The sequence below is a fragment of the Anguilla rostrata genome, chromosome 8 (genome assembly GCF_018555375.3).
Source record: "Anguilla rostrata isolate EN2019 chromosome 8, ASM1855537v3, whole genome shotgun sequence".
Taxonomy (NCBI): Eukaryota; Metazoa; Chordata; class Actinopteri; order Anguilliformes; family Anguillidae; genus Anguilla; species Anguilla rostrata.
The window spans coordinates 11,514,043-11,541,395 of record NC_057940.1 but is presented as its reverse complement, the minus strand read 5'-3'; the positions used below and the strand labels follow the sequence as shown (position 1 = coordinate 11,541,395).

At 42.6% G+C, this 27,353-nt stretch overlaps 3 protein-coding genes and 2 non-coding genes across 9 annotated transcripts in view; 4 read left to right on the top strand and 1 right to left on the bottom strand.

Annotated features, from left to right (window-relative positions):
* Window positions 1-2,209: 2,209 nt before the first annotated feature.
* On the bottom strand, window positions 2,210-17,252 carry LOC135260809 (tripartite motif-containing protein 54-like). 4 transcript variants are annotated; one of them, XM_064346419.1, is made up of 11 exons: window positions 16,503-17,248; window positions 15,928-16,100; window positions 11,972-12,149; window positions 11,300-11,395; window positions 10,735-10,968; window positions 10,468-10,490; window positions 10,246-10,370; window positions 9,021-9,274; window positions 7,092-7,331; window positions 6,283-6,373; window positions 2,210-3,871 (listed from the first exon to the last, which is right to left on the bottom strand). In XM_064346419.1, the coding sequence occupies exons 1-11, from the start codon at window positions 16,665-16,667 to the stop codon at window positions 3,861-3,863; spliced, it is 1,590 nt and encodes a 529-aa protein (XP_064202489.1). In that variant the 5' UTR covers window positions 16,668-17,248; the 3' UTR covers window positions 2,210-3,860. The 4 variants fall into 4 exon arrangements, with proteins under 4 accessions (XP_064202489.1, XP_064202488.1, XP_064202487.1 ...); XM_064346418.1 differs by lacking the exon at window positions 6,283-6,373 and having other exon boundaries at window positions 9,021-9,271; window positions 16,503-17,252; XM_064346417.1 differs by lacking the exon at window positions 6,283-6,373.
* LOC135260814 (corticoliberin-like) lies at window positions 2,507-3,494 on the top strand. The gene has a single exon (XM_064346429.1). It carries the CDS (start codon window positions 2,507-2,509, stop codon window positions 2,999-3,001), a length of 495 nt encoding a protein of 164 aa, XP_064202499.1. The 3' UTR covers window positions 3,002-3,494.
* Window positions 17,253-17,368: 116 nt separating the features above from the next.
* On the top strand, window positions 17,369-17,441 carry trnaa-agc (transfer RNA alanine (anticodon AGC)). Its single transcript has one exon. It is a non-coding gene; the product is annotated as a tRNA-Ala (tRNA).
* An 805-nt stretch (window positions 17,442-18,246) lies between these two features.
* Window positions 18,247-18,332, top strand: trnay-gua (transfer RNA tyrosine (anticodon GUA)). Its single transcript is given in 2 exon segments — window positions 18,247-18,283; window positions 18,297-18,332. It is a non-coding gene; the product is annotated as a tRNA-Tyr (tRNA).
* A 3,895-nt stretch (window positions 18,333-22,227) lies between these two features.
* The window catches only part of LOC135260807 (high affinity 3',5'-cyclic-AMP phosphodiesterase 7A-like), a 28,656-nt gene continuing 23,530 nt past the window's right edge, over window positions 22,228-27,353 (top strand). The window contains exon 1 of one of the 2 annotated variants that reach the window (XM_064346404.1): window positions 22,228-23,208. In XM_064346404.1, coding sequence (XP_064202474.1) covers window positions 23,071-23,208 — 138 coding nt within the window. In that variant the 5' untranslated portion in view covers window positions 22,228-23,070. The remainder of the gene's footprint in view (window positions 23,209-27,353) is intronic. The other variant, XM_064346406.1, reaches the window with a different exon arrangement.

The window sequence follows — 27,353 nt, the reverse complement described above, 5'->3', positions numbered from 1 at the left end:
CCCAGGAGGCTGAAATTTGGCATGGAGGTTGGTCATGACCGAAGGTAGAGCTGAGTAACTTTCAGGCTGATTGACCTCAATTTTGGATCAAGATGGCAAGAGGAAAAGATCTAAATGACACACATATATATAGTTAGTTACATTTATTTACAGTAGACTAACGGATGTTAGGCCTTCTATGCCTTCTAACGAAGGCCTTCTATGCCTTTTTGGTGATAGTGCAATGTAGTATTCCTGAGACAAACACTGATGTCTTCCGGTTTTGTAAGCTTTTTGTAATTGATTGTAAAATAATAGAGTGCTTTTTAAATCACACGGTAATTTATTTCACCGTAACAGTTTGGTATAACAATACCTACTACCAGTAGCTCTATTATTTCAGTAGGTGTAATTGCTTGCTGCGCTTGGCTGTGCGCAAAAACATGCATTGAGGAGACTACAATCCAGTGCGCGAGACCCCAGATATTGAGACATTTAAGCTACATGAGAAAATTGCTGCTGCTCCCCGGCGTGCATTCGCTACCGTTTGAACTAGTAGGATTTATTGAAAATATACGTCATAATACACTGGGGATGTTAACCATGCGCTGCTTGCGCAGATGCACGCATCGAGAAGCAGTGGACCTCGTCTATTCACCTGTTGTGAACGGAGTTTCGAGACGCAGAAGACTAAAATCCTGGTCAAGTCAACCCATAGAATTTCTTGTTCACGCTCAAGAATAAATGTTTGGACATCCCAGTATGATAAAACATTTTCTGGCATTGGTTAATATTGAACACTGGATTCTCAAACTGCTGCGCAGGGGTCTACAGTGCTCTAATTCCAGGAGACATTCCTGAACTTTGATTTGTGCCAAGTGGAAAAATAAGCGCGTCTACTAATTAGTGTGCTCTTAAAATGTTTAATTTAAGAACACGTGTACTCCTTTGGAAAAATGTTAGTTGCGCCTACATTCTTCTTTAAAAAAATTCAGAGAGAATTATGTGCAATCCCAACCTCTTTGGTCTGCACGGCTGAAAAATAATGTGTACTTGATTGGCTCGTGTAAACTTGTGAATAGGAATTCTTGTCAGCTTTTAGGGGGTGACAGTGGGGATAAAGGCAAATGCAATCAGATGTTACAGTGAGCTGATGGGGTCTCAAAACTTCTACAGTAGTAATGCGCCTGCAGTGTGAAATAGATCACTCCTAGCTCCTCAAGTGAGGCAGTTTTTCATTGGTGATGTACACAACCACATAAAACTGTCCATTTTAATTACGGCAAGGGAATACAATAACATTTTGTGGTCTGCCGAAAGTACCAAGTCCAAAGCTCATTATAGTAGCCTCGCCAAGAACAGTTAGGGTTCGCTTCTAAAGTGGGACAACTAAGGTCCATCGAGCACAAGGAAACATTAATATTAATGCACAACCGTATTAACCGTTGAAAAGCAGGCGACGACAGCAATTATGTAAATACCCATTTTAAAATAACCAATGTTTGTGCACAAACCGTGTTATGGTAGTTGGACGACGGGCAAGCAACTTTAATTGGAGATCTTAAAATGTATACATACCAGACTCTTGTTTGATATAACTGGAATTTTGCCAAAGGCAAACTACACTGATGACGCATCCCGTCTGAACTATTCTACGGAGTAGGCGAGAGATTCCCCTGACCGTGCAGGTGTGCGCTGAGTTCATGTGTGCATACGCACATAGTGAGCCGAATGACTGCCAATTCTGTCAGGTCCAGGCTATAAAAGTCCAGTAGCCATTCAGTCTTTCAAGACATCCTCTCCCAGGGTTCTTGTGGGACCGCGGACAAAGCCGAAAGAAGAAAGCATCTCGTCGAATTTAAACCTCATTCCAGAAAAAAAAACAACTTGTAACGGTGTCACTCAGGTATGGGAATTTCAACTTTCGTTTGCAAATTGCAGTTTTGATGACACAATTTCTCTTTCTTCTGTAGAATTGTAAATATATTGATAAGTGTATGCTTATTTGGCTTACATCGTAAATTGAGTAAGCCTAAATTATTTAGTTCACATTTGTTTAATAGGCATCTAAGTAAGACACTACTAGACTATTGTTGCACTAGCCTATTACAACAGTTCTCGAACGAGATATGTTACCATATTAAATCTACCAACCACTTCTCATGTTGTGAATGTTTGAAATAAATTAGATGGCGGTGGTTTAATTGTTTCTCCCCAAGAAACAGCCACGTTCAAACAAAATTATTTTATTGAAAGTAATTTAGCACATTTTTTATTTATCACGTACTAACAAAACCACTCTAAAATGCAAACATTATAAAACTGAAATTTAGTGCATTGCAAACATTAATTGAATGGTCTTTACTGATGTGTTGGATAACTTCCTGAATAACTTCACATCCCTTCCTACTATTCATCAATAAAATAAAATAAATCGAAGCGCCTAAACTAATATCAAGCTCATTCAAGAAAGAGAGCATATCAATATAATGAAATGGTCTCTTTCCCAGATTCCAGGCGATCAGACATGAAGCTAGCGTTCCTGGTCTTCACCGTCGTACTGCTTGTTGCCGTCCTACCTCGTTATGAAAGTAGAGCTATCGAAAACCCCGGCGCTGTTCAGTCAGCTTCTTCTGATCCACAATCTGACCTACAGAAGCTATCTCTTCCCATTCTTTTGCGACTAGGAGAGGAGTACTTCCTTAGGCTCGGCAGCGCGAACCAGAACCCACAAGTGTTCATGCCCCCAGACGCGTCCTCCACAACTGTCAAGAGAGCGCTGCAGCTACAGCTCACCCAGCGTCTGTTGCAAGGCAAAGTTGCCAACATCCGTCGGTTCGCGAGCAGCAACACTGACCAGCTCGACGACTCGATGGAAAGAGGAAAGCGGACCGACGATCCCCCAATTTCACTGGATCTGACGTTCCACTTGCTTCGAGAAGTACTAGAAATGGCTCGAGCTGAACAGTTAGCTCAACAAGCGCATAGCAACCGAAAAATGATGGACATTTTCGGCAAATGAGTGGACATGAATGAAATCCATCTGCCAAAGGATATTTTTAACATTTAGCACAAAACACACATTATTCTATACCACGCCTCCTTTTTCCATTATTTGTTCATCAGTTTATTTGTTTTTATATGTATTTTTATAGCGTTAACCTCACATGAAGAATCTGAATTGCAATTCAGTTGATAGTAACCAGACTGTATCATAAAACAAAGGAAATGTTATTTAAACTTGTATAACTGCTGTAAAAATGCTACTCGAAGAGAGCTTCTACACATTCGATATTTGTTTTCCTTGAAAACAGCTATCCATATTGATTGTTTGGAAGTTTATCGATTTCAGGAATACGCAGGCCTATCTTAAATGGAAAGCTTCTCTGAAATTCAGTTTCGCTGTTTACTATTAACTTGAGTTTGACAATAAACACATCATGAGCAACCAAACATTTACGTTGCGTAAGAGAATGTCTAATATATATATTTTGAAATAAAAGTCTTCAAAGTTCTGCTTGCACTTTGCTGCGTATGTTTTTGCGTGCCAAGTTTTCAACGTGCGTGCATACGTGTCTTCAATACAATAGTGTTCACGTTAGATCAAAGTGTAGAAGTGGGATAAAGTAAATTTCCTCAAAAATATTCCCCGCTGCGTGTGTGTGCCTAAAGAAAACGGGGACAGGGTACCCTCGGAGGAGTTCTGTTTCGGCTCTAGTCGTTTATGAGCCAGAGACAACAGGTATTTTTGTGCCTAAATGTGAGAGGCAAGACACTATTTGAGGGAGTTTAGCCAAGAGAAGGAGAATACATGGCGAGGCCCTTCTCCACCTTTGTCCTCTGGATTTTGGTTGTTGTCTCCCTGACCACCTGCAGCAGTATCAGAAGACCCCTGAAAAAGACAATAACAAAGTATATTTATGATATATGAACGCCTTGAAGAAAAAATACAAAATAATGACTAAAATCACAATGTCACATAACGCCGAATAGTTTTAAAGTTTTTTCAAAAAGATAAAATACTGGTCATTAAAATACTTAATACTGGTTACCTATGTTATTTTCTCTTCATTAGGCGAATAAAAAATATATAAATATAATTGCGAGAATAGAGGAACGTCACACAATTTTCTTCCATTGTAAAACCGTGTTTGCAACATAGCCTACATCATATTTAAGCGCGACAGTTTAAACAGGTAAAACTTGGAAGTGACCTAATACAAGCAACATAACCTAATACAAGCAACCCCCCGTGCAAATCCTTCACGAAGTCATCAAGTTAGATAACTCCCCATGCGGTTCACTGTGCGAGTCACGAGGTTAGCGGATAAGAAATTGGGCCTCTAATTAACTGCAACCGGCAGCCGTACTACTATCATGTGCCGTGCTCCTGTTGCCTGGCAGAATTGGGCTTGGTTAGTACTTGAATGGAAGACTTAGTGGGAAAAGTATATAATGAAGTAGTGTTGGTAAGCCAGCAGGGGACAGTCTTTCCTCTGGTCACATACAACCCCAGGGCAGCAAGAGGGACAACGTGCTCTAGAGGATTTGGTCTTTCGGGTGACGCGTTAAGTCGAGGTCCTGACTCTCTGTGGTTGTTAATAATGATCCCATTGGGCATATTACAGTCGAGGGGATTCCCTGGGGTCCTGGAAAAAATCCCAACCTGGCTCTCTCAACCCAGCCACTTTATTAACCCCAGTTTAATAATTTCTTCCTCTACCCACATTATAATAATAATAATAATAATAATAATAATAATAATTATTATTATTATTATTATTAATAATAATAATAATAATAATAATAATAATAATAATAATAATTCTGGACATAGCCTTTTGTTTTATTACAGTGAATTTTGATTTAACACTGATCATTTTACTGTGAAAACAAGTTGCCACCATTGGCAAAGTTCTCTGCAAAGATTCCAACCAATGACCAATCCACCAAAGGTATGTTACAGTACAAGCACTATCTAAGCTCCACCCTGATTGGCTTTAGCCATCAGGTATGAGGAGGCTAGGGAAGTCAAGTAAAGTTTATGACTTGAAAAAAAAAACAAACATAAACAAAGTGAAGTATCCCGCAATGATTTCAAAACGTTTGCATCAAAACATGACGCACTGCAGCCGGTAAACAGAGCACAGAGCTGCCCTGGGTTCCGAGCGAAATCATGTCGCTTCCAAGAGCCTGTCTCACTGCAATGCGCAGGGACTTTCCATGCCACCCTGTCCAAAGATGTGCACACATCACCGGCCCAGAATCCTGCAGTGGATTACGCAACAGCCCCTTATGATCTCACAGTTTCAGTTCAACCAATCAGCTGCCTGCACAGCCATGTAAACAGCATGTTTACCGTTTGTGTCAGGGGACTGGAGGACTGTACAGAAAGTGATCATGATTCTTTAAGACAGAGATGTCCAAATTCATACGTTAACAGAACACCCCTAAACCATACCAAGGCTGAGACATTAAAAAACTACAGCTTTTTAAAAAATAATTAATTATTTATCAGAATTGGAATCAATTCCAGTTCAGGTCAGGAAATAACCTGAAATTCCACTCATTAACTGAAAAATTAATGAGAAGATTATTCTGCATTCACAATCTGAAATTTCAGTTCCTCCAACCTGTTATGAACACACTTGCAATGGCTTAGGCTGTATCCACATATCATTGCATTGGTTTTTAACTTGATATTTTCTGTTTACTTGTTACACAGCCTCGTGCCTACATTCTCACCGATCTTACAACATGTACTATATCTGTCCTGCCACGGCGGCTTTGTGCAATGCTCTTGGCCAGAGCCTCTCTTCCAGATACATAATAAGAGTAATAATAAATGTTTTAAAACCTTTCTCAGTTCAGTTAACACATGCAGTAACCAAATATAAAAAAAATAAAAAAAATTCTCATAAGTTTTTTATACTGAAAAGGTTAAATCATGATTAAAGATGGCGGCAAACAGCTTGCATACTGACATATTCACAAGATTATAGTCACATCAGTGTCACTGAAGCCACTTTGCTACCCAGCAGGGCACCCAAGATTAAAACAGGCTTGCATTTTACTGAATTTGGGTCAGTACATATAGGCCTTGGCACAGAATTGTAGTTTCACAGCATGCCAGCGTCTCTGACAATGACCTGTCAGTAGAGCTGGAATCACAGGGATATTCTGTGAGCAAAACAGTTTGGCCTCTTCCATTGGGTTTTTTCCAATGAGAAAAGAACACAGGGGAAACTACATTTCTGATAAAAATTAGTTCAATGCACAAAATTAAATAAATAATAATCCTACCCAAAACTGTTAAAATCGCAGTCTGTACCAGACTCCAAAGCTGATGCAGTATAATAAACAAAGCCAGAACTGTCAGGCACAAAGCTAATTCCTGCAGAAAAAAAAAAAACAACAAACAAATAAATAGATAAGACTAAAGCCATTCATGTTTTGACCAGTGGTCTGACAACAGACCACATTAACAGTGAGAACACCCATCGGTACTCTAATGCTCACAGGGTAGCATGAGCTAAAACTGCTATGTTAGTCATGGCTGAGCTGTTATTACACATTTAGAAATAAGTTATTAGTTCACTTAATTAGACACTTCCAAATGCTTGCATCCATACAGGGTAATATGCTCACATCTCAGCTGCACATCATTTAAAGTTTTGCCCGTTTAAACTGAAACGTTTACAAGTGGGTTTGTTCCCAGCACCAACGTGAGTAGATTATTCCACAGAAGATAAAATAAATATATTAGATAACACAAATGAGTGTGTCACGTTGGGATATGACACATGCTTTATAAGAGCAGCTCCTCTACTTGGTGCCAAATGGCTATGTCCTGTGAGGTCAAAGGTCAAGAGGGAAACACTGCCCAGTACCTGTCAAGTCTTTTCATCTGTAACAGATAACAACAGATGTTTAATGTTTTGAATAACTGTTTGTGCAGTTTAGCCGCTAAACAGGTAAATTATTGCTTATTTGTCTGTTCTGCTCAACGGACAAAAATAGCTGTGATTTACGTTTGTCCGGGTGACGCGCCTGTCGCGCTTGTGAAACGCCCCCCCCCCCCTCCAGAAAGAGGCCACAGCGGGGTCACTGACCTGAGAGGACGGCGTTGAGGAGCTAGGCTCCTTTTTGGCCGCGCCGGGGCCCCTGGTATCTGCCGCCTTCTGCCCGACCCCCTCCTTTAGCGCCGACGCCTCCGCCGGGGCCGCCCCTTCCCCAGCCCGCGCGGGCGGGACAGCCGCCTGCCCCGCTGGGTGCCTGTACCAGCTGGGGTACAGGGAGGGGTCCGCTGGGCCTCTCCCAAACTCCTGCGTGTCGGGTGGCTTGGCAAGGCCCTTAAGGACGGCACACGCAAGGGGACACAGAGACAACAGAGGCGGGGCTTCAGTACCAGCGCCCTGTGGCCACGCCCTCCTCTCAGAACCTCACAGTGGGAGGCGGGGCTAACGACAGACAGGCTAACAGAGGCCTGTGTGGACTGTGGGTTTCGGAGCGGGGGTGGGGGGCGTTGTATGTCAGGCAGGAGGCGAAGGCAGAGGGGGTTGCGCTCTCTCTCTCTTTTCCTGGGGGGGCTCTGAGATGAAGCTGGGGGGCGCTCCCGAAGCGATGTGGCTGCCATGCGCAAATGGAGAATGAGGCGTGGCATTGAGGAATGGCGACATGGAATGCGCGTTCCCATGCAAAAAATGTGAGCGCAAAAAAAAGCTTTTCCATTTCTTTATATAAAAAAAAAAAAAAAAAAAAAAGAGATTTCTGTTGGCTGTTGTTGGTGGGATTCTCCCACTGCATTGCATTCCATTATGCATTCCCCTATCCTGAATGAGAGGAGCCACAGCACACAGACAGCTCACTGGCCCAGCTTTCTAAGAGCTGCTCACTTAAGCCTGCGTTCTGAGCGGTGCCATTTGGCTGCACGTGCTTATTTACTTATTCATTTTTTATTTTTTTTGGTCCAGGCAAGTGCCACACAGCGATGAACTTTGTGCTCATTCACATTAGCAAACCCGCATGCAGATGACACCCAGCGCTAATGATGTGTAGCAGAGTGCCATTTAATCACCGCAAGGAAACAGCACCCCCCCCCCCCCGACCCCCACAGCCAACCCCCCACTCCCTCCCGACCCATGCAGCAGTCTGACAGCCTGCAGGTGTCTGCCCGCAAACCCGCCACCCCCCGCCCCCATCACCCGGCTGGTATTGCGATAACCCACCATTAGTGTAATTTCTAGTGTCATTTCTGAGCACAGTGCACAGCCTGGCTGTCCTAACAGTAATCTCTGTGACGCACTGCTGAGGAGAACCCCGGAGATATGCCGCATCTGTCTCTGGACTGTTTACAGCTGTCGGTTCCACCTCTTTTTATCAGGATGAAGTATTGTAAGGGGTTCATTCTGCAGTTCGTATACAGGGTAGGGTGGGGCTGGGCCCTCAAATGTCCAGTGTTAATTCAACTCTTAAGGCAAAACATTAGAGTCCAATAGGGACGAAATGTGCTCTGTACATGTTGACTTAACACTGAACATTTTTCTGTGTATATCTGAAGCAAAATGCTCTCCTGGAAACAGTGATGACATGTTCACAGGGTGTTGTCTGTGAAAAAATAACATGGACGCGAGCACTACGTTGAGCATACTCCAACTGCGAACAAGACTACACAAAAAACCTACTATTGTGACTTTATCCAGAGAAAATCACATGACTGTCATGGCCAAAGATGTATGCATGTGTGTACATATACTGTATATATACAGAAGAAGAGAGAGCTGAGAAAGCTTGCGCGATTAGTAACAAAGGGTGTCATGTGTGCAAAAGACTGAGTGGGGTCAAATAAACACCAGGAAGAGATATGAGAATTCCAATGTACAATGTTTAATGAGGGGGTTCCTTCAAGCACAGATCACAGCAAGAGGTCCTGACACCCACACATTAGGAGCAGCTAGCATGTCCACACTGGAGCGAGAGCAGACTCCTGCGGGGGCACCCCCCGCAGTGTGGAGTATTGGGGGGGGGGGTCAGACTCTCACCTGTGCCACGGTGTCGGCTGGCTGGGCCTGTGGGGGGGCGGCGGGGGTGGTTGCCGTGGCAGCGGCAGGTGGCTGTGGGGGGGCTTGCTGGGGGGGTGGCTGTTGCTTTGGCTGCGGTTTAACCCCGGGGGGGGCTGTTGCGGCCATTGCCAGTGGCAATGGCACCTCCGACCGGCTCCCCACCAATGCCGCTCCTTCCTCTCCTCCTTCCTCTTCTTCCTCGTCTTCTTCATCCTCATCGTCTTCATCCTCTTCTGAGCATAACAAATAGAAACATTTTTACATGAAACATTCACTTGGCAAGAATGACAACAGAATCCATCTCGTATTGGAATGTGTGTGTACGTGTGAGAGAGCGAGAGAAAGTGAGAGAGAGAAAGAGAAAGAGAGAGAGAGAGATCCTAATGAGTTTTTAAATCAATGAAGTATATTTTATTAAGTCACATTTTTCTCATACAGTATATAGTATTATAGTGCAATCATAATAGGACATAACAGTACTCTTCGCACAACAACATCCCCGCTCAGGTCAACTTCACACCCGCATCTGCCTGCACCAGCTGCACATGAAGTGCTCCCTGACGCACTGACTGCGCAGCTGCAGGATGAAAAGAGTGCTGTTTGCCTGCCTGTGTAAAATGCGCCTTTTTGTAAGCCTGCGCCAGATGCCTAAATCGCACACTGTAAGTCGTATGAAGTGGTCAGCTGGCAGCGTGAGGTTTGGAGGAGACTGAACACTTGCACGTGTTCTCTCACAACACAACAGGTCTACAGGTCTGAACAAGGCCTCCCAAAGGACTGGACACTGCTGACGTGCCGGGACTGTGAACAGTGGCGCGTTGAGGAGAACAGCAGAACGTTCAGTGTAAAATAAACTCTGATACAGTCCTTTATACTGTATATGTGGGCCCTATTGGACTCTGTAAGAAGGGAAGTTAACAAACATTCTGTGTTTCTAAGGTGGTGATGGAGAGTGGCTCCCTGTGATATCTTCCTCTACGGTAGGTGTTCACAACCCAGAAGCTGGACGGCCACAGTGCCTGCTGTTTATGGTACCACCTTAAAATCAGCATGCAATTCAGACCCAAAGATTCAGGGGTAGTGAGAGAGTAGTACAGTCAGCTTAGATTTATCAATTAAGTGCAAAGTGACAGTGAAATCCCGCGGTCCCTGCGGCTCTCCAGGGCCAGGGTTTCAGACGCCAGCTTCCCGGGCTCCACTGTACCTTTTATGAAGTCGATGTTGCGCAAAGCCCTTGCTTCTCTGTGGAAATTGGCTGTGAAGTGGTCCATGTTCTCGTACCCGCGCTCCACCTTTTCCAGGTTGGACGTGTTCGAGACCTCTCCAATCCTGCCGGAGGGGACGCGGAGGTCAGAGGTCATGTGTAGGGGCATTTTGGATAACCAGCCTCATGGAAAAGGATGTTTTCACAAAGTTATCAACTTACTTTTGTAGAAGCGGTTTTGTGCTCTGTAAGACAGGAGAAAGAGAGATTAAATCATTTTAACATAATCAACAAAGTATGAATTGGAACAGATTTATCTTCCTCATGCTGTCACTTTATTACTGGTTAAGTAGGCCATGTACAATGATCTTCACATCAAAGCATAATATTATGCGTGTGTGTCTGTGTGTGTGTGTGTGTATATGTGTGTGTGCGTGTGTGTCTGTGTGTGTGTGTGTGTGTGTGTGTGTGGGGGGGGGGTTGCATTACCTGCAGGAAAACGGCCATTTCTGGCTCCTCCATGTTCTGTATCCCCGTCTCCACCACCTTGGACATGGTCTCCAGGTGATCGCCGTACTTTTTCTGCAGGCCACGGATGTAGCTGAGCTTCTCGTCCTGCTCGAACACGATCTTCGAGTTCATCTCCACTTTACGATCCTCCAGGATGGAATACAGGTGGTCAAACTTCTCGCACACCTGGGACTTCTGCCTCCGCCCGTTCTCCTGGGGGGAATTTAGGAAAACAATTTAGGGAGGTTTGGTTGGGAAAAGATTACTCAGAAGATTGTGGAGAAAGATTTGGAGGGGGAGGGGGTGGTGATGAAGACATGGGGAACTTAAATAGATAAGTTCTGAAGTAACCACAGATTTATGACCGTGGTGATGGAAAATATCATAAAGCAACCCTGTCGATATCCTGACTTCAGACAGAAAAACACAATCTCCATTAATCTTCTGAGTAATTCAATCGCTACGCATTCAAGGCACAACACATTTTTTAAAAATGCTATCGGCCCCTTTTTTCTTTTGACCTGTGATGTCCCTGTGACCTCACCTCAATTATCCTGCAGGTCTCCTCCAGCTGACTGATGATGCCCTGAATCCGGTCGTTGTTTCCCACCAGCATAGCTATCCCATCGCTGAGCTCTGACTGCACACACACAGACGCGTACACACAAACACACGCATACACACACACACACACACACATGCACATATATACACCCATGTATATACACACACGTGCATACACACACACACACACAGATGCATACAGTCACATGTTAATTATACAAAGACAACAAAATGAAACAACAAAGGGTCCCACTTTTTTTAACGTCTTTCACCTTGTAACTACGCAATGTCAGTAAGAGACCAAAACATCCTTAAACATTTGCTACATTAATGGCAGCAGTTACAGCGAACAGCACGTTGGGGTGTGGGGCAGCAAAACACACCTTTGCTTACTGCCGAGCTGCATACACACATCCACTCCAGTGCCACTACAACAGTTCACCCAACCATCAGTTACTAACACCACGCTGACTCGGAAAGCGACCCTATTCCATATTTCAAAAGAAAATTAACAGAGGAGAGACGGTGAAGCAACAGTTCTGAGATGAAGCAGGAAAAAACACAGAGGGAGAGAATCGTTTCTGAATGACAGGAACAGAGGGAGATGAAATAACAGAGGGAGAGTGGGGGAGGGAGGCCGGCGGTTTCCGACCTTCTGCTTCTGGTACACGCTGGTGAGTGGGGCGACCTCGCAGTCCTTGTGGGCGCCGAACACCTTGCAGAGGGAGCAGGTGGGGGCGCTGCAGGTCACACAGTAGATGTTGATCTTCTCGTCCTCGTGCTCCTCGCACATAGGCTGGTCCACCTTCTGCTCCGGAGCCGGCTTGCTGCTGCTCGCAGGCGGGCGGAGAGGTCACAGTCAGGGTCACAAAAACGATCAGGGACACTGTCACCAGGCAGGTACAGTCAGGGTCACAAAAACGATCAGGGACACTCATTGTGCAGTTATAGTCAGAGTCACAAAAATGATCATGACACTGTCACTGTGCAGTTACAGTCAGGGTCACAGAAACGATCAGGGACACTGTCATTGTGCAGTTACCAGCGATTATTTTCTTGACACTACATGCATATGTTTATATTTATGGGCTGAACAAACAACAAAACTTCCCAAGATCAAAAACAGACAACTGTAGACATTTCTTCCAAAGCCCATATAAAGTCATAAAAAATACAGACCTTATGCAGATTTATTTGTAGTTATTTTAATGGCACAAAAGCTGAAATATACTGTAGATGCAAATCTATGATGGCCATTTTTTTGAAAAGATGGAAAGAATGTGGTCCTCCTGCAGGACACCTCCATTTCTTTAGCACCCCCCTCCCTTCCAATTATTTTTTGTTTGTGATCATAAGCAATACAAAATTCAAAAACACTGCCACTCAAAGTTCTTTTCTATTCTTACTGTTGATACACCAACTCTGACAAGACCCAATTCTCAATGCACTAGTGGGATATGCTTCTATTAAAAATGCAAGCTGGAAAGATGTTGGTAGCTTACAGGCATTAACTGGAATGGGATCAAATTAAAAACTAACTTGAGCAAAGGGACGTATGTACAGCGCTCTCTGAAAGTAACGCAACCCATGTGAAAAGGACATAGCAGAAACTACAAGGTACCAGGTCAACAGAACTTAAAAGTCCAGGAAACTGGATTCAAGTTGTGGTTGTATTTCCCAGACGTGACAATTGGTTGTCTTCTTAATATTAAAGTGTGTATCCCGATTATAACCATTAATTGTAATAAACACTATTAGATTATTGTGACCTGTTCAACAGACAAGGACAGGGGTATACTTGCTCATCAACATTCATATCCGTAAGACACGTCATATGTAAACCATTCTGTATTGGAGCCGGTTAGAGCAGATTGTCTCATGCAGTAACCTTACACTACCAGACAAAACAATAGAAAGCAACATAAACTCAGCTTTACCATCATATAGTTCAACCTGAAGCTCATTCAATGTGTAATAACTCTGTAACACTTAGCTACTGTACACTAACATTAGACTCCACAGCAGTCTCAAACTTTGGACATTACACCCCAATAAAGATGCCCACATGTCTTAGTGTGAAAGCTATTTCATTTTCACTAGTTAATGGTAGGCCTATTTACCGATCCACCACATTCTTTGGGAAGTTTCAGGCGAAAATGGGCACTGCAGATGCTAACTGTATGGGTTATTGTTATATTGCAGTACCTGTGGGCTCCAGAAATAAAACCCATTGCTTGTAGGTCAATGGACAATGGACCATTAGTTCAAAAATTGAGGAGCATTTAGTATATCTGTATATATTTTGTGGTCAGTGGTTCTGCAGTTTTGTAAATAACTGCCATGCCCTGATAAAAGTATACCTAAAACCTCAAACCTACTGTGCATATCCAGCTATTGCTCATGTTCAACTAATGCACTGCCAGTGTATTTTCAGTTCAAGTTTAGAAATTTTTCATTTCTTATTTTCTGCAGGGAAAATAGTGTCAGGTACTGAACATGTATGTCAGTTACGTCGGTTAATTTTGGGACCACGACCTACATAGCACAGGATCACCTTGCTCATAGCTGACAAGCACCCACAGTAAAATCCTGTGTTCTGACATTCAATCACAGAGGAAAGCGGGATGCATTGTACAGATGTCGTTTCAAAATCAACAACATGTGTGCGTTTGAGCAAGAAAACAGGGCATATATGCCTGCTTCCTGACATTAGGATATACTGCACTGATGTTGGCAGAATACTTCTGCCAAATATAAATAGTCTTCACTTCACGGTTGCTTCACTGGCCTACATATAAAAATAGTTTCAACTAACATGTCACTTCAGGCCCCACTGAAATGGACAACCTTGTCTTAATGATCAAATGACTGCTCTGAACAAGCACAAACATTATTATTATTATATAAAATCACATATGAAAGGAATAATTTGTATTTGTAGGCTAGTCTGAATACACAGTGGTTTTATGTGTTATCGTACCCTGTCAAAGTAATAGTTGGAGTGCCATGGTTTTAAAGATCCCCTCAGCAGATATGCTATAAAACGAAGTGATTTCCAACCATCTGATGCATAAAACAGTGCCTTGGTGATATTTTCCAAGAGTAACCAATTGAGTGGACCATTTCCAAAGCGCAAACTCCAAACTCTTTGGTCCTGCATGGGCCTCTGTTCCCTGAAAACTACCTTAACAGAACGGAGAACCCTATCAGGGGGTATCCAGGGTTTCTGAAGTTAAATACCGTCCATGAGTAGCAACCACTCCTCGATAGCTTATCACAGTCCCCTGTTACACCACACCAACACAGGCCATCTTCATACACCCAAACAGAAAGCTGAATGTAACACAACCTGAACATCAGCTGACCAAAGGCAAAAAAAACAAATTCTCAGAATGTATCCCCCTTTGATTCGTACCACTGAACTGGAGTGAAGTTCAAACGGCGTGTACAATGGCACAGCATGCAAACGAGTCAAAACTGTTGAAAAGAAAGCACTACAGTAAAATGGGACCAAGTGTCTTTTGGCAGCAACACACACACACACACACACACACACACATTACACCAGTTTAACACCTGTGAGCAGTCATGGAAGTCTTGGGTATGTGTAAAAAACCTGCCTAGCCATTACTGGCTTCACTACTTAGCATCATATCATCAGAGGATAACACTGGTCATTTTCATTTTTTCACTATCGTCAACATCGTCCTATCAAAATACCAAAACCAGAGATGTTTCTGTACATTTGACATTTCTCAGTACTTTTTGATGTTTTCCTACCCCCATTTAACATTCAACCAGGAAAGCCATTCATTTCAGTTGAGCGTTTAAGTCATTAAATTCAGCTCAGAAAGGCATATTTTTATTTTCTGAAAATGCAACCAAACGTTTTAAAAATGTTATTTATTTATTTATTTTAAACCCAATTTACTTCAAAACAGAGCAAGCTGTTCATTTTGATGGGGACTATTGTCAGTATTTTGGTGCCAAAACAAACTTACTTTCTACATATCAACAAAGCAATCACTGTCACTTTATGAAGTTGTTTCAGTAAGAATTACAAAGGCCAGGTTCTTTGTAATGGTGAATTATGCTGACCAAAGCAATAGTATGTCTCTGTGACTTGTTTTAATACTTTTTGAACAACAAGTTCCATGAGTTCTGTGACTTCCGGTATACTGGTGTTGACAAGATTAATTGAGAGTTGGACAGAAACATTATCTGTTTTGGTCTTTTCATAAGACATGTTTATTTATTTAATGTTTATTTAATAGGGACAGACACATTTAAACAGAGATTACTGTTAAACAATATCCAATGCAATGTATCACATAATTTATAGCATGTTGAGGACACTGAAAAAAGAAAATGACCGGGGTCAAGTAAGCAGCTTTGTTTTGAATGTTTTGAACATTCCTGGACTGATAACACTCATTTGTGGGGCGAACATAAATAAATCAGGCCCCAAAAGAATTGTGCTCTAACTGAGCAGGGGTGGGCTAATGGGGATCAGTGTGAAATCTTCTAATGGGACCCAAATCCCCAGGCAACCCGCCTGCTTGTGCACCTGGTCAATTCCTTTTTACATTTGCAGACTTTATTTCTCACCTTGTGGACCCCTGCTTGTACATATCAATGATATTTTCCACCAGCAAGTTTCTCTGAAGCCCGTAGACTCCATGTCTGTCCAGAACGACTTCGTGCCGGCAGGACGGGCACCGGAAACGACCACCAGAGGTTACCGTTGTCCCCCCTCTCGTTGGCAGATATGGATTTGAGGCCTACACAAACCAGCAGGAGAGCACCAATTAGGCTGATTAAAATTTTGTCATGGCAACAGGAGAAAAGGTGAAAACATAGCTACTTCCAGTCCTCTGTGTTCACGAAGAGTACAACTATAAACAACATCTGTGCTGCGCGCGATGGCCACACATTAGTAGACAAAGCAAACGATGTGGTAACAATCAAATACAAAGCAGCTCGCTGTTGATGCGTGGGATCTAAAGTGTATGAAGACAACTATACAGAAGGAGTTCAAAGCAAGTTTGTAAGTGCATTATTTATTTATTTACGTATTTATTTATTTAGTAAATTCAAAGGAATTTCGGTTTCAACTGAAAAAAGGACAACACGGGTAAAAATCAACAGGTGAAAATCAACATACTTGGAAATATATCACATACCTGGAAAATATCATTGGCACATTTTCGACAAAGGTTGTGTTGACACGGGAGGATGACCACAGGTTTGGTAAACATCTCCAAACAGATGGGGCAAATTAGTTGCTTCTCCAAGCTGTCCATGGTGTCTCGATTTTTGGAATACGAGTACTCTAAAGAGATACTCATTGCACACTATCAAAACCTCTATGTGTTCTTGATTTTTTAGGGGGAGAAGCGTTTCAGCCCCCAACGCAGTAATCTGACGAAGAATTAGTTATTTCCAAAGAACAATCCGGATCCGTAGGCCTTCTTCAACAGCGGTGTCCTTAGAGTTTCGTCTGAAATATTGCTCTCTGGCTGGCAGTCCACTGAGTGTCAGTGCTGTTTTTAGAAACCTCTACGTCAAAGGTTGCCATGCTAACTTGTCCATATATGAAAATGACAGGAGGAAAGGTCCCGGCAGCTGTTGCCCCACTGAAGCAGGGAGAAGAATCGTTCTTCTTTCAAAGAATTCTACATATCTCGAACAGGCTAACGCTTGCATTATTCGTTCAACGAGAACGAAGATTTTCATATGTTGGCCTCCGAATAACTTGGAAGGGAACATAAAAAGCATAAAACACGCATAATTTTTTTCTCTGTCTGAAGTAAAAATAAAATAAAAAAAAGGGTAGTAAAACGTGGGAAAAAAAGTAATTAATATCTTGTTTTTAACAATGGGTCGGGTATGGTTGTGTAGCCTACGCTTATTGTGCTGTCTCGTGTTTTCCCCGGGTTGATCCTTATAAAAATTCCAATCTATGAAGGGCACCGACCCCATGACCTCATTAAGTCGACACCATATGTAGTGTGAGTACTAATAACAAAAAAGTGTCCCCCCTAGCAACGGGGAATTAGCTCAAATGGTAGAGCGCTCGCTTAGCATGCGAGAGGTAGGGGGATCGATGCCCCCATTCTCCAGTATCGTTTTTGCCCTGGAAGCGTTTCGAGCGGTGCAAAGACTGCATACCGACCATAGCATATAGAAACTGAAAAAGCTGATTATAGAATAAGTATCTTGAAATAATTGTGTTTGTTTCACATTTTGAACCAATGTCTGAAAGAAGTGTATGGTGGCAATGGGCACATTACATTACATTTATTTGGCAGACGCTTTTATCGAAAGCGACGTACAAAAGTGCATTTCATAGTCATAGACAACTGCTAAACACAGGTTCAGTAAGATACAATACTTATTTTGTACAGCTATTTCAAGCCAAGAACACAGTTTAGTTCACACAGTGAACACTATTCAGACCTAACCTCTGAAAAGCCAACTAGGCAGAAGAATAAGCTACAGTATTAGGACAAATACAAATGACCAAAAAAGTGCTGGAATGGGGCAACATGTAACGATTGTCATGAAAAAAAGTGGGGGGCGCACCATTAGAAGAATTTATTTTGAACTCTGAAGCCAAACATTTTGGATATTAGAATCTGAATCAGAATCGGATTTATTAGCCAAGGGCGCAAAGTTGGTGTGGTGTCTCTTCAATCAGATCATTCTTCAATCAATCTATTGAGAAGTGGTGCATACTTGCCTGCTATAAACGCAGCAACGATGGAACAATGGTAATATGCCCCTGGCCTTTGTAGGAACTAGAATTGACCATCAAAAAACGTTCTGGTTAATGCAATCAAATCACATTATTGTGGCGTGCTCAAAATTATAATATTATTAAATCTAAAAGAAGTTCTACTTTGGGCGTCACACAATATTGCATCCCCTTCGATAGCTCAGTTGGTAGAGCGGAGGACTGTAGAGGATACACTGTAATCCTTAGGTCGCTGGTTCGAATCCGGCTCGAAGGAGGCTTCCTTTTCCCATAACGTTTTGCTGTAGCCTGCAACAGGCTCTGTGAAAAAAGCGATTTCGCTCCAGAACTATTTATCTCTTCTAAACAGGTAAAGACAAAAGCTCCCATTTTGTCGGTAGCGCCACCACCAATTTGTAAAAAAAAAAAAAAAAAAAAAAAAAAAATATATATATATATATATCCTTGATTAAAATCTTGCTTTAGAAGTTTGATTTCACACCATATTCACATCCAAAATGTATCTGAATCAACGGCACACGACGATGTTGCTGCACTGATGTAAAGATTCAAATAACATTGACAGTACGAACAATAACGTTGCGAAATATTCTATTTATGTGAAAACAGCACCACCTAGCCGCATGACACATTTGTTACACGTAATGTCTGCATGCAGGTACATAAATAAATAAATAAATAAATAAATAAATGTTTACATTTGTGTTATCGGTATGAAGGTCTGTCCAGATACTATGCGGTCATCAGGGCCAACCTGTACCAAGAGCAGAATAAAGTATTTCTGTGTTGACACCATATGACCACAAGATGGAGCTAAACACCCAGTTATTCTCTCTTAATTGTTTACACGAGTACCGGAAAGGGTAAGCCGCTTTTGCAAACTGAGAATTCTTGTGGCATCCGCATAATTCATGTCCATTGTGAACACTGAAAACGTATATTTAATTAAAAGTTCACTAATTATACAGACAAAAGGATTCTCAGCTACAAGAAACACGAACCAAAATGATCTGATGTGCTGTATAGGCCTAGCTAATAAAACCTTACTACTCGTAATATAGGCATTTAAAAAATATGTTAGTGAGCCAGAGCTTTGATTAATGGTTCATGATCTTCCAAACAACGTACACTCGCCGATCTGACGATTATTTTAGGCCACTGAGCGTATCGTCATTGGAAATCTATCAGCTCGTGGCCTGATTTGATTTTGAAACACTTAGTTTTTAATTACGTAAAAAGTAATTTTGCTGATGGGGAGTTCCATTGTTTCAGGGCGCTCTTACTCACGTCATACCCGTTGTCATAGCAATTCTTACCACAGTGGTTGGGGGAGTGGGATCTCTGCAGTATAGCAGAGCAGATAGAAGTAATCACCTGCAGTGGTGTTAACACATCTCTCCAGGGAAATTCAGGTGGAGGCCTAATTCTCACCTGATCCCCCCGTAACGACTGTAGCTTCCCAGTAGGCACTGTGGGACACAGTTAAGCATAAAGGCCCCCTCCCTTGGGATCAACATGTTGTGAAAACAGCACGTTGAATAATCTTTAATTGAAAACAAAGCCCCCTGAAATATCATCTCAGAGGACGGAGGTTTAAAACATACCATACCTACATACCATCAAGTAATTTTTGCAGGGGGACAATGAGTTTCTGAGATTCTATGGTACTTTTTCTTCAGCTTCTATCTAAAACTATGTAATGAAGTGCACAAGAAAGTGCTGTCTGGAAAGTGCAAACAAATTCTCAGCAGATTTATTTACACATTTTAATATATATCTCCCCATAAGTTACCTTTTCTGCCATTTAAAAAATTTTTTTTTTCATCTCTCTGCACTTGCAGAGTTTTATGTTGCCATTACTTCATTTACTTATTTAAGTTTTGAAGTCTGAAAACTCATATCACTTTGATACTGGCAGTCTGCAGTGATAAGAAAATCAAGGGATCATTAATTCTGCCACCCGTGTACTAAGAACAACCCAGGAACAGGTCCCCTTCACCTCAGTTCTGTTCTGCACAATGTTACAGGCTGATACATGTGCTGATATAACATCAGTCACATCATGTGTGGTAATGTAAATATTTGCTCTGTGGATCACGTGGATGCTCTAATGTATTCGCAAGAGTAAATCATACTAAGTGCCCATCAAGATATGACAGAACTCAGAAGGCACAATGAAACCATTGTTTTGGGTGTGTGTGTGTATCGGGCAAAATGTACAGTGGAGCAGATGGAGACATTGCTGGAACCTTCATACAATTACTTCAGTTCATGCTGTTCATTTAGAAGGTGAAGCATGCTACCTTGCCTTATAAACTGTATGACATAAATAATCATATTTTACATTACTACTGTGTTATGACACCATAAAAATAGCAGTTATGTTGTTGGTCAAATAAAATGGTGAATATTGACATATGTAATATATGCCATTAGACATTTCAAGACTGTATCTTGAAAATTTGTATTTCCACAAAAACCACATGTTGTAAAAAAAAAAAAAAAAAAAATCTTAAAAAATAATATATAAAAAATTTGTTGTACAAGCCCAGTACCATCATAAGTGGGATTCTGCGAGATCTCACACCATCAGGAATTGACCTCTATAAACTGAAATATTAATAATAATAGTCTTTTTAATCATACTAATAATTAAGAATCTTTCTCAGACAAAAATGGCTTTAGTAAAAACTTGCTGCGGGTTGTCTGTGTTCTTTATTCATTTTTTTTTTTTTTTTAAACTGATAAAGAAAAGGACGAATAGCTTAGTTTTTTTCACAATGCATACTGAAGCATCAGCCGACTAAGTGTTTGTGTCCATTGTGAATTACATGGCGTATCTTCTTTAGGTGAGGATCATAGCAGGACATGTGAAACTACTGTAGTATTAACACATAAAGCTTGGAGCGTGTTGTTGCAGATACGTCAGTGCATGGCAATGCATTTTTATTTAAACAAAGTGCACTAAGTGACTTCAAGTTCAGGACAAGGCCAACAAGTTTGAGTTCAGCATTCCCAAACACTGGATGCATAATCTATTGACGCAAACCATCGCATGCGGTCATATTTGTGTAATGATGGGGCTGCGGTGGTCACACCCTCCTGGAAGCAAAAACGAGGGTGTGTTTCCTCTAATCTCCCCGTCACACTCTGTCACACCTGCGGTCAAAACAAGGGACACGTGAGCTCGGCATTCAGTGAAAAAACCCTCTGTTTCACAAGTGTAAAACAGAATGCCCTTCCCAAACACCAGGATGTTACTGGAAAAGAACCCAGTGAGCCTGGATGAGTGTGTTCTGAATCAATGGTATTGAGCACTGCAATCATTGCCGGGCGATGGGGGGTGGGGTGGGGCTGACAAAACATATTTGTGGTTAAAACAAGGAACATGGCCCAATATAAATGTCAGATTATTTATTTTGTCTATTTATGGCTTGAATATCAGACTTCTTGTAGGCAACACAAAATGAAAAATATAAATCACCAGTTGGACTGAATTCATTTCTCTCTCTCATCCTCGTCCAACGCATTAACCCAATGTACTGTTGAGAACAAGACAAGACTGAAAAACCTTCAGATAGTACTTGTGCAGTAAAGTGTGTGGAGGATAAGGACAGTAGCCAAACAGAGAAGTTCTGTTGTCCATCTGCATCTGCTGACCAGAGCATAAACAAAATGTAAGAAGAGTGGGGGAAGGCTTCACTTGTAGCACATTGCCGATATTAATTCAGTCAAAGCTGGCAGGTTATCCCGGCTTTAATCTTAAATGATAGCCTTTTTCCCCGTTTAAGAAACCGCAGTTTTTATAGTACACAGGTCCTGCACATATTTTCGCCACTAAGTGTTCTTTAGGTTTTGATACATTAACTGCAGTCTCTTATATTATTTTTTAATATATGAAAATATTAACTATTATTACCAATGCCTCAGCTTTGAGAACAGATGGCATAAAGATGAATCTGATAAAAATGTGAAAATTAAATGCCTAGATGTCGTGGAAGTCCTCGAAATCCATAATAAAATTTTACATTGTCTCGGAATCACCATTTTTCTTCACCAGCCAATAGGAAACTTTGTAACAGATGTATGGTAGCACATTATCCAATCAAACACGGCGCCACATGGAATAGTATGCATCTGTGGCAGGAGCTTGCGTTTCGGAAGAGACACTGGGGTAGTGACAGAAAATACACGTCTCTTGGTGGTTTACTCTTGCCGTCGCTTCCCCTTTTTATTTTTGTTTTGTTTTCATTTGGCTATAAATACATGTTTCGGTGGTGCAACGATTAATTGGACGTTGTCTGTTTATCCTCAGGCTGCTCTCTCATTGATTTAGAGCGCAGAATTGACAGATCGTGAATTACTGCTGCAATCCAGGCTTCCAATGGACTAAATAAATGTTTTTTTCTCCCTGCTACAGCGTGAGCACAGGGTGGATTCCGACGATCCTGTGCTATGGCAAATCCTTTTGTACCCTGAGGAAGGTTTTCTGATCTGTTCAGTATAATTTTTAACGAAGAAGCATTTGTGATTTTGATCAGTTCTTTTGCCCAGGGTTTTGTCACAATGAGGCATCTGTGAGGTTTTTTGTTTTGTTTTGTTAAAATGAGGAAGCAAATTGCCAAAGAGATCCACAGAAAGACACAGGCCTCGTCATTTGCAGGCCTGGATCTGGGATAAAAAAAGGCAAAATAGAGTAACGGAGGCAGTGAAATACCAATCTGAATAAAATGGGATACAATGAAGTACGCAAGGAGAAGAGAATACACATTTTATCAATGACGGTGCACGTGCAAGCTGGAAGTGTCTCCGAACAAGAAACCCTTTATCTTTTTTTAACTCAAAACTGTTTGTTTTTTTAGGTACATGTTGCTTTGCTTTGGGTTAAGAAAGCACTGACATCGTCTTGCGTTAACTTTAAAAATATATGTACATTCATATATATTTTTACGTTTTTCATTCACTTTTGTGCTGGACTCAACATTGGCTGTTCAATGGAAGTATGCTATCAGTTGCCGGTTTTACCGCTGGACAGACAGATTCCTAAGCATGTGCTTAGCCGAAGGGGGGCCATCAGTTTCAGCTCCAGCTCCTCTCTCTTCGGGGGACCCGACCCCAGAAAGCTGTCACAGGTAAAGTGAAATACATTTACACTTGTTTCCCTCCCCTGACTTTTTAATGAGGCTGTTATCCTCACTGTGTAACTTTTTTTTTAAGTATTGAATACTTATGGACAGCCAACCAACTAGCCCGCTACAGTACAGTGATGTATTCGTACAGGTAACGGATGTGAAACAGTTGTGTGTTACAAATAATTACTGATATATGGTTTAGGGTTTAAAAAATAAACAGACGTGACGCGGTTTTACGCCTTTGAAGTGCGGCGGAGTCTAGAGACCGGGTCACTGGTTCGTGCCCTAACTACAGTGCAGCTCGGTGCTCAGAAAGTACGAGCTGAGGGTCCCCCCTTAAGTTCATTCACTGCAGTGGAGTTCAGCGCTACCGCGCTTTGAAGTCCAAATTAATCCATCTGTGTGGCTGTTTTGCGTGCCGAATTCATGTGAACTTTTGAGTGCAATCAAAATGGCTTAAATACAGAGATAGTATTATAATGTATTGTTAACACTTTCCCATTTGATGAAATATAGTTTATAAACAACCTTAATGCTGCAGGAGCATTCAGAAGTGTATATATATATATGTATGGAGTATATTCATTGCTTTTCACAAATTGTGTAATTTAAGATTAACCGCTAGGCTCTATGTAATGTCACTTTGGGTAGCAATTAAAACGTTCTACAATCATTTGCTTTTGAGACACTCAGCCTCGGCGCTCGTGAGATTGGGGCTGAAAGTGACCTTCGGCCGCTGCCGCGTGCGTAATTTGACAGTGAAATATAGGCGTGTTTACTGATGGTCCCTCCGATACTATCCCGAAGGTTCCTCAGGGGCAGCAGCCCCCTGTTTGGGCCGCACACGACACGAGACACCATTCGTAGACGGTTTATGTGTCGTTTCAGTGCCCTTGCCAGCCAGTATTTGCGTACACTAAGAATGTACACACAGCCTTTTTGAGAGGGCGCGTGAAAACAGTAGGCCAGCGGAAAGAAAGTTACTCCAAAACAAACGCGTTGCGAAATTCCGCAAGGATGATATGCCTCTCCTGGTTGCAGCGATGATCCATCGGGAAGTGGCTCAGGTGCTTTTCAGGGAGGGGAGGAATTTGATTAGCTGTTTTATGGAGTGCACTCTCAGCATGTTAAACAGTACGGGACCTTGAAGACAAACTCACAGCTGTCACAGTGACCTTCAGATAAGCCTCTCTCGATGTCGGTTACTCCCTTCACAAAATGTGATTCATGATTTGTGAGAGGGAGAGAGGACGTGGTGGTGGGGCCTGAAGGTGCATGTCCAAAATGAAGCTATGAAGACATTTAGACTCTTACCACATCTATTAGTAGCAGGGGTTACTTGAAGAGCAGGAACATGATGTGTTCATCATACTGTGGACTTATGCCAAACAACACTACAACAGTATGAAATGGACAAGGGATGGGTTGTTTGGTATTAATGTAACAAGCTAAGTTTTATTTGGTGCTGCAGTTCTGTACACTACCAAGGGTTAGTCTGCTTGACAGTCCTGGCATTTTTGGATGTGGTTGACCCAATGGGGTAGAGCAAATGAAAGAGGAAATGGCATGAGGTTTATGGCACTAACAGTGTAATGGGTGGTAAATACAACCATGTGACATGCCATGTTTAATGAAACAAGGACATTGACATCAACTTTACTTATAAAAGATTTTTTATTGCATGTCACTTGCGTGGTCATAAGTTTCAAAGGCACTGACAGGTGCTAAGACTGGGGCTTTGTTAATGAAGCCCTTTCCCGCTCTGCTTTGACACAATCCGGCTCTGGGTAGGTGCTTTAAGAGTACTCTGAAATGCATGCCCGCACTGTGCCAGCCGTGGAGTTACTTGAAATGTATTTTCGTGCTTTTGACAATAAAACCTTGATTGCCCCGATACCTGCCATCGTAAAAAGCCGGCGGGTCATCAGAAACTTTGGTACGCGTCTAAAATATCATGGGTGTTTTAGGTGCTTGCAGAAACTTCTGTAAATAAATAACGTATCCTTAGCCACACAAACACTGTCTGAGTCAATCAAGACACTAAATACACTAAAGCTGAAGTAATCCCATGATAATAAACTCCAGTACGTCAGCCGTCCCTTTACAGTGTGTCAGTGAAGTATGCAGTCGTTGACACCCACGGCAGAGATCTTCTCAGAGCTTGTTTATGGATTGTCACGTTTTGTTTGTCCTTCCCCCGCGCCCTCCCTCCTATTCGTCTCTGGCTCTTTCAGGAACTTGAGTTGATGAGATTGTTTGACAGCTATGAGACCCACCCTCCCCCCCCCTCCTTTCTCTCTTCCCCGCAGGGCATGTCATTTTGGGAACGGATCATTTCTGACGGGCCTTCCTGTTATGGCCTCGCAGCCGCAGGCCGCTAGTTGATTGATGACTGCGTACTGAGCAAGGTCTGGCCTGTGACGGCTAGCGCTACCTGGCTAGGTGTCCAGTAGATCGCTTCTCTATTGCGAGATCGCATGAGTTCAGCCCGAACCTCGTTTGTGTTTGTGTTCAGTTGTCTCCCAGCATTCCTTTGGTTCCGCCAGCGGCGGCCGACCGAGCCGCTGTCCTGGTGGTTCGCGTTCGGACTGCGGCTGCTCCGCTGTGCTGCGCCGCGCCTCGCCTCACTGTGTTTACAGGAAAGAGGAAGTATAAGTGTGGCCGGTGAGATCAGAGTGCGTTAAGCAACGGCGGTGCTTCTGTATGAAACAGGATTGGCTCACCCGCTTCGTCGACACGACGGACTGATGGCGGGGGATTGGACAGACCCACAGCCCCACATTGCTTTAACCTTTTAAGGTGCAAAATCACAAATATGTGATGAGAATGTTCTTAAGTGAACATTCTAATTCTGATGTAACAGTCACTACTGGCAACTGAAAGCAGTGGAGTTCTAGAACACCAAAATTTTCAAAAACATTCCAAAAAACGTACTCTTCAAAGGGTTTTAATTAAATCCTTCTCCATCTGTTTGTCCTTCATCCCCAGTGTGGTTATTACCCTTCCCCCAAGTTGCTGAAGGCAAGTAAACACTGCACACGTCCCTATGAACTACTTGGAAAGGGGCGATGCAAGTGCTGGACCTGGCCTGAGAAAATGGGGTTTTCCTTTGTTTTGGGGCAGCGTTTGGGGGTGGAAGCAGTGCACTATGGGTGTTAGCACTGCTGCAGTTGGGTCGGAACGCATCAGATTTTATCCCGGTTCTGGGGCTACTGTCGCTCTGGGAGCAGGGGAAAACCCCTGACTCACACCCCAGCCCGAGCCCATTACACCAAGCTCTCAAATCTTCACTAATCTGTGAGGGATAGCTGTTTGGTGAGCACTTAAGCTGATGGAGATGGAGGTAAACCGCACATCACTGAGTAAGCACCACTTTTCCCTGGGTGCAGTTTGCTCACGGCTTACCGAACTGGCCCGGATTTTTAGATGTGAAACGTACGCTCAGGATAAGCGTGTTAGCCCTTTCTCAAGAGCCCCAGAAGCACCTCCACGGATAGTGTTTGTTTTAACGCTGTAATTGTACAGCAGTCTGGATAATCGCACCAAGTAAACTTTAGCATGATAACTAATGTAGCCCTGAACACTGTGACCAGATTCGCTGATAATGTATTGGCCTGCTTTGTATGGTGTGTCTGCGTGTGTGTGCGTGTCTGTTACTTCAGCTTCTGTATTTAAACACAGTGTATTAAATGGATATGAACAAACTGGAGTGCCAAGAAATTGTGACTTTCCTTTCTAGTTTTTCTAATTACCGATGCAGTAACATTGGCTGCCCTGACCTATTGACACGCTGACCTTACAGATTATTGTGTCATTCTGAGATCATGCAGATCTTTGTGGTCTAAATAACATGAGCCGAGAGGGGGGGAGGGAAGTGGAGGGGAGTCTGGGGGTTGCATCTCTGTACATTGCCTCCCTGTTCTTGACCAGCACAGTGTGACCACGCTTTGCGACGTCATTGGCGGTCTGACCCTTACCGCTCTGCCAATCAAACACAGACATTGTGTGTCTCTCTTTCACAGAAAGTCTGCCGGCCTCGGTTCAGCTGCTTCGTCTATTTGGGGAACTGGGCTTTCATGGGAATCAAATGTCTTCAAAAGCCTGCAAGCATGTGTCCATCACTTGATGTGCATTCTCTCTCTCTC